Here is a 12,782-nt window from a genome sequence, read left to right as displayed (position 1 = left end):
ATCCCAGCACTCTGGGAGGCTGAGGTGGGCAGATCATCTGAGGTCAGGAGATTGAGACCAACATAGTGAAAACCCATCTCTACTAAAAATACAAAAAATTAGCCAGATGTGGTGGCGCATGTCTGTAATGCCAGCTACTCAGGAGGCTGAGGTGGGAGAATCACTTGAACCTGGGAAGCAGAGGTTGTGGTGAGCTGAGATTGTGCCATTGCACTCCAGCCTAGGCAACAAGAGAAAACTCTGTCTAAAAAAAAAAAAATTAGCAGGGTGTGATGGCACATGACTGTAATCCCAGCTACTGGGAAGACTGAGGCAAGAGAATAGCTTGAACATAGGAGGCAGAGGTTGCTCCAGCCTGGGCGACAGAGCAAGACTCCATCTCAAAAAACAAAATGTTAATGACAACTCGACAGGGAATATATCCTGATCCTTTTTTTTTTTTTTTTTTTTTGAGACAGTCTCTGTTACCCAGGCTAAAGTACAGTGGTGCAATCTCAGCTCACTGCAACCACCACCCTCCAGGTTCGAGCAAATCTCATGCCTCAGCCTCCCAAATAGCTAAGATTATAGGTGTGCACCACCATGCCCAGCTAATTTTTGTATTTTTAGTAGAGACAGCATTTCACCATGTTAGCCAGGCTGGTCTCAAACTCCTGACCTTAAGTGATCCGTCGGCTTCAGCCTCCCAAAGTGCTGGGATTACAGGCATGAGCCAACACACCCAACCCTGATCAAAAATTAAAGGAAGGATTCAGCCACGTGCAGTGGCTAACGCCTGTAATCCAGCACTCTGAGAGGCTGGGGCAGGTGGATCACCTAAGGTCAGGAGTTCGAGACCAGTCTGGCCAACACGGCGAAATCCTGTCTCTACAAAAAATACAAAAATTACCTGGGTGTGGTGGCACATGCCTGTAGTCCCAGCTACTCGGGAGGCAGAGGCAGAGAACTGCTTGAGCCTGGGAAGCAGAGGTTGCAGTGAGCCAAGATCGCACCACTGCACTCCAGCCTGGGAGACAGAGTGAAACTCCATCTCAAAAACAAAAACAAAAAACAAATATACACAAGCTTTAACATGAATATGGAATCTTAAAAAGCCAGACATAGTCCTGATCTTAAACATTCTTTATTGAAATCTAACCACAATAAGATAGGATTCTGCAACTAGCACCAAAAAAACCCCAGTCACTGTTGACAATTATTCGTAGTGACTAAAGGCTCAGATGACGCTTCTCTGTAATCTCCTGTTTTCCATGTTAACCCTGCTAGCTACTTCTTTCCTTCCCCAACACATAACTCCTACAAAGAAACATAGTCACTGTGGTCATAATTCATGGCTTAACAACTTAAACTTATTCTTTGAGAATAAAATGTTTTACCTTCAAAGAGAATACTGTAAGAGCATATGTGCTATAGATTAGAATTCTAAATTATTTATATGTATATATGAGTACGCCTATATTTCTTACAAACTGCTAAAAATCTTCCCTTATTTTTGAAAATCTGATGGGTAAACTACTATCAGTTCTACATTTGATATTTATAAGGATATACATACATATTCTGACACCAAACATGACCCAGAAACCATACAACTTTGTAACAGTAACCACATTGGTGGGAGTTACTAAAAATGGCTTTTAGTTTAGGCTGGGTGTGGTGTCTCAGTCCCAGCACTTTGGGAAGCAGAGGCAGGAGGACTGCTTGAGGCCAGAAGTTCGAGATCAGCCTGGCAACACAGTAAGACCCAACTTCACAAAACAACTTTAAAAATAAAAAACTAGTCAGGTGTGGTGGTACATGCATGCAGTCCCAGCTACTTAGGAGGCTAAAGTGAGAGGATCATTTGAGCCCAGGAGTTCAAGGCTGCAGTGAGCTTTGATTACGTTACTGCATTCCGGCCTGGGTGACAGAGCCAGACCGTATCTCCAAAAAAAGAGAAAAAAAAAAAAAGCTTTAAAAAAATAAGGCCGGCCAGGCGCTGTGGCTCACGCCTGTAATCCCAGCACTCTGGGAGGCCAAGGAGGGCGGATCACCTGAGGTCGGGAGTTCAAGACCAGCCTGACCAACATGGTGAAACCCCGTCTTATAAAAATAAAAAAATAAAAATAAGGCCAAATAAAGCTATAATTGGTGGTAGGTAAATATTTGGATGGATCTGACACACTACTCAGTTATAGAGATGTGACTTCCAAATCTTCTAAAGGGATCCTGATTTAGAACATTCTCTCTGGCAGAAAAAGCAAGCTCAGGGAGTATTATTCAGGCAAATAAAATAAGTGTCTAGCGAATTTCTAAGTGTTTCTGAACCTTTTAGGTAGTCTTTGATCCCGCACTGGCCTTTAGTCAGAGTAAATACAGTATGATTTTACGGCCGATATGAAGCTCCTAGATGCAATGAAACTCCCTACCACATCTATGCACACACGCACACAGACAACAACCCACAGTTCAAGTGCTATGGGCACTCAAGCAAGTCAGTGTTTATGGTGGGGGAGCCAATCACTGGCCAATTATTTCAGCCCACTTTTCAGTGGGGCTCACTGGAACATTCTGACACCTGTGAGCTGCCCTGGCCCCAAAAACTAACAAGAGCCAGAAAGGGTATGCAACTGGTCCTGTGTGTCCCTAAGTCCCTTCTTTCTATAATTGTCCCCTTACCCTATGGGGCCTAGAGCTGGTGAAACAGGAAGGTTCATGTAAGGGTCACTCGCATCACTTGTGTCAGAGAATATTCGAGACTATTAAAAACTCCCATTCATTCTTCCCCAAATCAGAGAATACCTTGACTTTATTCAAAGTTTTTCTGGCCAGGCATGGTGGTTCATGCCTGTAATCCCAGCACTTTGGAAGGCCAAGATGGGCAGATTACTTGAGATCAGAAGTTTGAGACCAGCCTGGCCAACATGGTGAAACCCCATCTCTACTAAAAACACAAAAATTAGCTGGGCATGGTGGCATGTGCCTGTAACCTCAGCTACTTGGGAAGCTGAGGCACTAGAATCACTTGAACCCAAGAGGCGGAGGTTGCGGTGAGCCAAGATCGCACCACTGCACTCCAGCCTAGGCAACACAGCGGGACCCTGTCTCAAAAACAAAACAAAAAAACCATAGTTTTTCTGTAAGCAGCTAGCCTGGAAAACCTCCAGTTCTATGACACTTTAGTAATATGTTTAAACTAACATGTTCTTTGTACACTGTTTTCTGTACAACAAAGTATTTGGACCTAAACTGAGTGGGTGCCCCATGCTGCTGCCCCATGCGTGCCCTAGAAACTGAAGACTCTATTTCAGTGTGGATGCAGCTAAAGAAGGCATTTGGTCAGGGCTGTTAAAGCAAGGAGCAATGCAACTGAAAGCAGTGACTAGGGCCCTGTTCAAATAATGGCTGAGAACAGTATCTACACTATCCTACGCGCCAAGCACTACTTTAAGCACTTTACATAAATTAACTCATTTATTTCATCCTCTTAACAACCCCACGAGACAGGTAGTCTTCCTACTCTCAGGAAACTGATACACAAAGAGGTAAGTCACTGCCCAAGATCCTACAACTAGTAACTGACAGAGCTGGGCCTCAAATGAAGGTGGTATGACCCTGGAGTCAGTACTTTTAACCACCATGTTGACTGTTAACTAAGCATTTCTTAACTGAGTTAAAGGAAAATACAAGAGTAGCAGGAAATAAACCTCAGTGACTCTCTGAAAGCTGTTTAGAATATGTTGGAGAGTTTCAGACAGGCCGTAACTACAATACCATAAAGTAAGTTACTGAAATAAAAACAGAAATGTTCACTTTAGCATGCTCTACTGGATATTTAATATATATTTTTTGTATTCATTCTAAAGTACTCTTACTTCAATAGTGAAACAGAGGTTAGTTTGATTTTAATCAGAAAATACAAGTATTAGTCTCTAATTTATATTATATTTAGATGGTCGGATTCACACAAATCCTAAAGTGGCAGACCGCCAAATGCTTGGCACTTCTTTACAGTAAAAGTGACATCAAAAAGATACAGTAAGGTTCTTAACAAAATTAATAAATCCTTAGATATAAGAACGACTTTGGCCGGGCGCGGTGGCTCAAGCCTGTAATCCCAGCACTTTGGGAGGCCGAGGCGGGTGGATCACGAGGTCAAGAGATCGAGACCATCCTGGTCAACATGGTGAAACCCCGCCTCTACTAAAAATACAAAAAATTAGCTGGGCACAGTGGCACGTGCCTGTAATCCCAGCTACTCAGGAGGCTGAGGCAGGAGAATTGCCTGAACCCAGGAGGCGGAGATTGCAGTGAGCCGAGATCACGCCATTGCACTCCAGCCTGGGTAACAAGAGCGAAACTCCATCTCAAAAAAAAAAAAAATGTAAAGAATGACTTTTAAAATTTCTAAGTCACAAAACACGTAAAGGTTTTTTTAGTCACAAAACATGCTAAAGGCTTTTGTCAACATTTTCTTTACAGAACACAACTACTTCTCTTATGTGGGGGTAGATTTGCAAATAGGCCAAAGTTTCACAGGACCATGGGACATGGGCCTTCCCCATCATTAGAAGTCATTTTGTCAGGACTTATGGTGGCTATATGGTGTTTCAAATGCTAAAAGAAAACAAGTGAGTCAACTTATGCACATGAAAAGCAAACTATGAATAAAGAATAAGGAAGGGGAGGAACCAGTTCAGTAAGTTCAGATACTACTTGATGATACTGTCACAGGCTGTCACAGGCCTCAGTATCTTCTTTTTTTTTGCATCTTAGGTAGCTTATTTTATTGGATTGCTTTGCCAATATAACACTTTCTTGAACATGATTTTGCTAAGTATCTTCTTTATGTCCTAAATAAATTGAGCCACCAACAGGAAAAAAGGTCACCTCACAGAGAACGCTGTGAGATTTTTAAATTGATAGACTCCTTTCCATCTTGTCCTCCTCAGCTCGATACTGCTGTCAAATTCTACACACTGGCAAAGAAAAAAGGGGTGAAAGTTGAGTGATTTTATAGAGAAACAGTAAAAAGTTTATTGTGATTACTTGAACTAATATAGTATAGCCATTGATATAATTTTAAATGCCTAAAACACATGGCCCGTCCTTAAAGAAAAGCCCATGCGAACCTTAAAACAATCACAATACCTGAAGAATGGACTGGATTACATTTCAGCAAGACAGCAACCTTCTCTTCCACCTCCCACCCGCCCCAGTAAGTAAACATGATTCATTTTATGAAAGCATTGGTAAAAATCTGCTTGTTCCCTGGAATGGCTATCAAGTTGGAGACAAGATAAAGTATAATTACCAACACCTAGGAGTCTCAAACTTGTTTTTTAAAGACATATTTCTTATCTCAGAAAGCACTCTGCAGACTTATAACATGGGGCATTCAACTAGAATAGATACGCAAGAACTAAGCCACTGAGAAAGCTGGGAAAAGGGCACCAAGGAGCTTTGTGCAAACCACAGGTTTTCCCACACTGAACCGTGGCTGCTGAGCCTTGGCAACAGGCCATGCGCTTGAAGCCCTCTCTATGGCAGAGGGACTCAGATGCACTGTTTTTTTTATTAACTTTTTTAAAATTTGAGATATAATTCAGACAGCCTACAAACTCACCACTTTTAAGTGTACATTTCAGTGGTTTTTAGTGTATTCACCCGTGTTACGTAACCTTCACTGTATCTAATTCCAGAAAATTTCCATCACCCCCAAAATAACCCTGTACCTATTATCCCGTGCACTTTCTCCACAGGTATCTCCATTGCCTACGCAGGTATTTTAAGATTGGCTAGGGTGAATCTATAGAGTATCTATATGGTAAGAAAACAAGAAGCAAAGAAAAAATAAATAAAACAAAAAGAGAAGAAAAAACAACAAAAAAAGAAGAAAACAAGAAGCTACATTGTCCAGAGGGATACTAAACCTAAATTCTAGGCATTGTTAGCAATTAAGCTAATATAATTTTTATATATTGGCTAAGAATGGCAGAGAAACTTACATTCAACATCTCTTTATATAACAATTAGTGTGCCCCAAATTCATCCAAGATGTTAAAAGAGGGGAAGACAATCTACTAGGATTAGCCATAACTGTCCATAGTTGCAATTCCAAAACACAAAAGATGCATATGGATAGTGGGAAAACCTCCTTTAGTATCAACCATAGCTGGACTAAAAACAAAAACAAAAACCAAAAACTTAATCATTAAGCAAATATTTCCCAGTTTGGGAAAATAATCACTAGACCAGTCCACTATTGAATGTAATGCAGCTTTAAATGCAACCTTACTGTCATCATTCTCGGCCTGGAGTCTCTCCTCATGAGAAAGTTGACCTTTAGGCAAAGGTCTGGCAGGAAAGCCTGCAGATGTGTGCTGCTCAGGTGGCTGGGGGAATCTAGTGACCTACGCGTGCTCATGGCTTCTAAGACACACAGGAAAAAGACCTCACCTTCAGGCATCAGGGTGTTGAAAAGCGGGAGGACGTGTAGGTCCACGAGGGTATCTTGATTTTGTGGACTTATCTGGGGTGCTATTTGCAGAGAAGGAGCTCCTTTATAGAGTGTGCCCAAGATGGATTTCTCTAAGTTGCTCTCAGAGTTGTTCAGCTGCCCTCACCAATAAGTCACAGTCTTTGTAGGATGACAGAAACCACCAGTCAAAGCAGATGCATATGGGTTGTGGGGAAGCCTTCTTTAGTATCTAACATAGCTGGATTAAAACAAAAAAACTTAACCATTAAGCAAATCTTGACTTTAATTAATAATTTAGATAATAGCAAATATCAACTAGGTGTTAAGCTTAAGAATCTACCCTTAGCAAGGGCACTTAACACTTGTTAACGGGGATTTTGTGGGATTAAGTAAAGGCTACAATGAGCTCCTAATTTCTGTCCTGCAAGAAATTAGTTCTACTTGACAAACAAATAAATAAGATCCAGAAATGTTTATTGGTGATTTAACTTGTTCTCGCTGAGGTTGCTTGGTAACACTTCCAATGACTTCTGTTGTGAAACAAGTAGTACCCCACTAATGCATGTACAATTTCATTACAATTCGCAATAATGACTTAAATACATGTTCATCTCCAGGGTTTTCCAAAATACAATCTGATGCAATCAAGTGAAATGACTGACATTTATATAATACATAAACTGACGAAGCTGCCTGAAAATAGTTATCTATGAAAGTATTACATTATCTTTGTTTAATTAGATGCCCAGGAAACCAGTCCTAAATTTAAATGATGCCTAGATAGATGAGGCTATAAAGTATTTATTCTCTATCTACCTATAAGAAATCACCAAGTGGCCGAAAAACTCCTACAAACCTTCACTAAACTAGAATTTCATTTTCCTTTAACACGAGGGCATTAAGAAGTCTGAGAACTGGCTGCAGTGATCACAGTAGAATGAATGAAAACATGATTCGTCTGTGAGGTATACTTCCTCTTAGGGGGGTCAAAACAATGAGGTCAGAAACTCAGATAGTTTAATATTTATTTATTTTTATTATTTCAAGCCAGAGTCTCGCTCTGTCATCCAGGCTGGAGTGCAGCAGTATGATCTCCTGCAACCTCCACCTCCTGGGTTCAAGTGATTCTCCTGTCTCAGCCCCTGAGCAGCTGGGATTACAGGCATGTGCCACCACACCCAGCTAATTTTTGTATTTTTAGTAGAGATGGGGTCTTGCCACCATGGCCAGGCTAGTCCTGAATTCCTGATCTCAAGTGTTCTGCCGACCTCAGCCTCCCAAAGTGTTGTTATTACAGGTGTGAGCCACTGTGCCCAGCCAATTATTTATTTATTTTTGAGACAGTGTCTTGCTCTGTCACCCAGGCTGGAGTGCAGTAGTAGCACAATCTTGGTTCACTGCAGCCTCAATCTCCTGGGCTCAGGGATCCTCCTACCTCAGCCTCCTGAGTATCCAGGACCACAGGCACACACCACTATACTTGGCTCATTTTTTCAGTTTTTAGTAGAGAGGCGGTCTTGCATGTTGCCCAGGCTGGTCTCAAACTCCTGGGCTCACATTATCCTCCTGCCTCAGCCTCCCAAAGAGTTGGAATTATAGTCATGAGCCAGCTGGATTATAGTACACCCAGCCGGATATTTCAGATGGTAGTTTTTCTGTAACCTTTCAACTATACACTTTCTTTTTATTTATTTTTATTATTTTTTGGGGGGGGGACAGAGTCTTGCTCTGTCACCAGGCTGGAGTGCAGTGGCGCAATCTCGGCTCACTGCAACCTCCGCCTCCTAGGTTCAAGCGATTCTTCCGCCTCAGCCTCCTGAGTAGCTGGGACCACAGGCGCGTGCCACCACGCCCAGCTAATTGTTTTGTATTTTTAGTAGAGACGGGGTTTCACCATGTTGGCCAGAATGGTCTCGATCTCGACCTCGTGATCCACCTGCCTCGGCCTCCCAAAGTGCAGGGATTATAGGCATGAGCTACTACACTCGGCTCAACCATACATTTTCAATAGTATAACTGTTATACAGCAAAAAGCCAAAAGGAAGCTAAATTTATAGATACATTTTGAGATGTGATTGCTACAAAACTTCTCATTCTTAAATGTTTTTATAAAACTCTTCTAATATATAAGATAGTATATTATTGCAAATAAAGCTGGATTAAATTCATTCTTTGTCAAATGCAAAGACAAACTGTCTAGTAAAAGGAAGCCACATGGTTCTTGTATTGGAAGAATATAAATACATATACATTATTGTTTTACTGACCACTAAGCAAATACTTGGAGCTGTACAATAGAGGAACTTTTGACATACTATTTTCTAAAAGGGTTGGATTCCTCAAGCCCAACACAAGTGCCTGCTACACCAATTTGATGAAAGGATTATTCCAAAGTTTCCCTTAAAGCAAGATTATTTGAGAGTTTAGAAAGAAAAAATACCAACAAAATTATCCTTCCAACTATGTTATAAATAATCCTCTCGGTTTAGGAAAAGGAGGGCTCAAATTCTAAGAACTTTAATTTCAGCACAAGAATAAAAGGCAAGAAAGGGAAACCAATGGGAAGGCAATTTTTGCTTTTGGTGTATTCAGCTGTGTTTGCCAAGACTGCCATGATGGTAAGTGAGACTCAATTACCACACAAGTGTCTCTGGATTATTGCAAAGACTACAGCATGTTACGTTAATTTCAAATAACATCAGGCATAAAAACATACAAATTAATGTATAATAAAGGCCAGGTGAGGTGGCTCACACCTGAGGTCACACCACTACACACAAGCATGGGTGACAGAGGAGATCGTATCTCAAAAAAAAAAAAAAAATTAAAAAGGTAAAAAATTTGATAGGTGTCCGGGCATGGTGGCTCATGCCTGTAATCCCAACACTTTAGGAAGCCAAGGAGGGCAGATCACGATGTCAGGAGTTGGAGACCAGCCTGGCCAACATAGTGAAACCCCGTCTCTACTAAAAATATAAAAACTAGCCTGCCATGGTGGCGCGTGCCTGTAGTCCCAGCTACTTGGGAAGCTGAGGCAGGAGAATTGCTTGAACCCAGGAGAAGGCTGCAGTTATCAATTATTATTCCACTCTGTATGCCCATGTGTACCCACTGCTTAGCTCCCAAGCAGCTCAAATTTTTATAGCAAATTTCCTAAAATCAAAATGTTCCTGTCGCCTAACTCCGAAGAGCAATAAATAAATTCACCTTATGGGAGGGGGGGAAAATGCAGGTATGGTGGCATGTGCCAGTAGTCCCAGCTACTCAGAAGGCTAAGGCAGGACTGCTTAAGCCCAGGAGTTTAAGTCCAGCCTGGGTAACAGTGAGATCACATCTCTTTTTTTTTTTTGGACAGAGTCTCATTCTGTCTGAAGTGCAGTGGCATAATCTTGGCTCACTGCAACCTCCGCCTCCTGGGTGCAAGCGATTCTCTTGCCTCAGCCTCCCTAGTAGCTGGGACTACAGGCATATGCCACCTGGCCTGCGTAATTTTTTGCATTTTTAGTAGAGGACAGGGTTTCCATGTTGGCCAGGTTGGTCTCAAACTCCTGACCTAAAGTGATCCACCCGCCTCGGCTGCTCAAAGTGCTGGGATTAGAGGCGTGAGTAACCATGTCCTGCCCATGACTCTTTTAAGACAGAAAAAAAAATCCCTGGGTATGGTGGCCTCCTAGCACTTTGGGAGGCCAAGGCCCATCAGCAGATTGCTTACTCCTGCTTGATCAGAGGAGTTCAATAGCAGCCTGGGCAACATGGCAAAACCCCATCTCTACAGAAAATACGTATCCGGGTGCACCTGTAGTCCCTGCTACTGAGGAGGCTGAGGTGGGAGGATCATTTAACCGAGGGAGGTCAAGGTTGCAGTGAGCTGAGATCATGACATTGCACTCAAGCGTGGATGATGGAGACCTTATCTTAAAAAATATATATATTAGGGCCACCAAATGTGCTAGTTCCATCATATGTGTCCTCATGCTCCTTGCAACTCAGCCCTAGGATGAGTAGGGGATGAAGTTTTCCAAGTCATCACAGCTTCTGAATGCCTAGTCTAACAAGAAAGACAACTGATTTCTACCTCTGATTTTTGGAGATAAAAATAGAAAAACACAGCCAGGTGTGGTGGCTCACACCTGTAATCCCAGCACTTTGGGAGGCCAAGGCGGGTGGATCAAGAAGTCAGGAGTTCGAGACCAGCCTGACCAACATGGTGAAACCCCATTTCTACTAAAAATACAAAAATTAGCTAGGTGTGGTGGCACATGCCTGTAATCCCAGCTACTCAGGAGGCTGAGGCAGGAGAATTGCTTGAACCCGGGAGGCAGAAGTTGCAGTGAGCCAAGATCACACCACTGCACTCCAGCCTGGGCAACAGAGACTCCGTCTCAAAAAAATAATACACACACACACACACACACAAACACATACATATGAACAGACAAAGAGATAAGAACATCTACAACCTGCCATCAAGCTTGGGTATTTCACCTACTCCTGTTGATTTTCTAAGACACCTCAAGAGCCAAGTCCCACTACTCTGTACTTACCCACAAGGAATGGAAAGGCAGGTTTTAAAGAACTGAGCATCAAGAGGACAAAGACTCAGATACTGACATTTACTCAGCTGTTCACTTGTTTCACCTGCCAGTTCAGAATAAGAAGGCCTTTCTAATACAGATTCCATACTATGCTCAATGACAGCACAACACAGAAACACAGGTTGCTGAAACCAAGACTGTCTTGACTCAAAATGTGTTTATTTTACTAAAAACAGTTATCTAAGCAACCAGAGATTATAAAGAAGGTCCAATTATGTGAAGTTTCCAGATTCGAAAATCAAGACTACACCATTCAACTGATCCGTAGTCTCTGAGCTACAAACATCTCACCAAAACCAATGGAAAGATTGCCAAAGATCTCCAGTAAGAAAGGACAAGGAAAGCAATGTCCATATCATAGAAGGAATAGTTAACGTGTCAGACTGTACTCAAGAAGCTTAAATTATTTCAGCCAACAGAGAATCCCACAAAGAAACCATGCACTTCCTATAGCCAATGTTCCCCAATCGCTGAAGTTTCCCAAGGTCTTACTTCTATAACAAGCCAGAGTTCCTCCTACTTTGAGTTCTTTCCACTCCAACAGATGATTATGCTCTTCGTTCACTGAACTTAAGAGCTGCTGTTCAATCCCCCAGGTTCCAAAACCTCTCGCAGGTGGGGATCCTTTTAAACATGCACATCATTCAGGAGCACATGGGGATGAAAGGCATTCACAGAGCAGCAGGGAAAATGGAAAGCAACATTTTGCTTAACAGGAGAAACTGCCCCTTATTCATCTGTCTTCACCATCACCTAACTGTAGGGAATGCTTAAGGTGGCTTGAAGGAAACGAAGACAGCGACCTAAAAAGCACACACACAGATGCAGACTTCCAGGAAGAGGTTTTCCCATCCTGCTGGACTCTTGTAGTGTCAGTATTTGGGCATCCCTCTAATGCCACATTTCTGCTGAGCCTGCAGACATACTCGGAACCCATCACCGTCGGGCTCCCAGACTCAGGCTCCGCACAGCCCGCGAGGGAAACGGTCATGGGCACGCACTGACACGTTTTCATCTTTGCATGTTTATCTACGTCGAGAGTGAATTCAAGCAAGGGTGGCCCTCGTGGACAACCTACGAGCCTTGGGGACACAAAAGGCATCCTGTGCAAACTGCATGGAATCTCCTGACAGGACTTCACGCTAATCATCATTCATAGGTGGGTTCTGGGGCTGGGGCCCATGGAACTCGTCTCGGTTGTGTCTTGGACTTCTCACTGCCCCAAAGGAGCCTACTACTGTGGTTTTATGGTCAGAGGAACAGTTAGGCCTCGAAGACCTGGCCTGGGGAGACTGCACTCTACATCCCGAGCTCCCGCCTTCACCACTCGGCCGCCAGGACCGAGTTTCCCGCCCCACAGCCCGACCAGAGGTTGGTGGCAGTTGTAGGCAGTTGGGACCGGCCCTAGCAGGTTGGAACCGGTCTGGGCCGGGCCGGAGGAGGAAGGGGGGGAGGAAGAGGCCGCCTCGCGCTCTCCCTGCGCGCGTGACTCACGCTGGCCGCTGACGTCAGGCGTGCGCGCGCGGCGGGGGGGGGGGCTCTACGTACGTGTAGTGCTGCGGTTTCTCGGGCTGTGCCTGCAGCACCTGAGCGGTAGCGGCCGGGGGCGCCGAGGAAGCTGCGGAGCCGCCGGGCCCGGGGCCCTTCGACATGGTCCTGTCTTCCTGCCTCTTCGCCGCTCCCCTTTTATTATTCAGTCTGCGCGGTCCGCGCCGAGGACCCAGTGC

At 43.5% G+C, this 12,782-nt stretch overlaps 1 protein-coding gene and 1 long non-coding RNA gene across 3 annotated transcripts in view; both read right to left on the bottom strand.

Annotated features, from left to right (window-relative positions):
* UNK (unk zinc finger) overlaps positions 1 to 12,782 on the bottom strand; it is a 40,244-nt gene extending 27,462 nt beyond the window's left edge. For both annotated transcript variants that reach the window (XM_035301781.3, XM_035301783.3), the window contains exon 1: positions 12,604 to 12,782. In XM_035301781.3, coding sequence (XP_035157672.1) covers positions 12,604 to 12,707 — 104 coding nt within the window. In that variant the 5' untranslated portion in view covers positions 12,708 to 12,782. The remainder of the gene's footprint in view (positions 1 to 12,603) is intronic.
* Positions 1,111 to 6,698, bottom strand: LOC128932182 (uncharacterized). The gene is made up of 2 exons (XR_008481690.2): positions 6,439 to 6,698; positions 1,111 to 4,958 (listed from the first exon to the last, which is right to left on the bottom strand). It is a non-coding gene; the product is annotated as an uncharacterized LOC128932182 (long non-coding RNA).

This window comes from Callithrix jacchus, chromosome 5 (genome assembly GCF_049354715.1).
Source record: "Callithrix jacchus isolate 240 chromosome 5, calJac240_pri, whole genome shotgun sequence".
NCBI lineage: Eukaryota > Metazoa > Chordata > Mammalia > Primates > Cebidae > Callithrix > Callithrix jacchus.
This window is presented reverse-complemented; position numbering and strand designations above follow the sequence as displayed.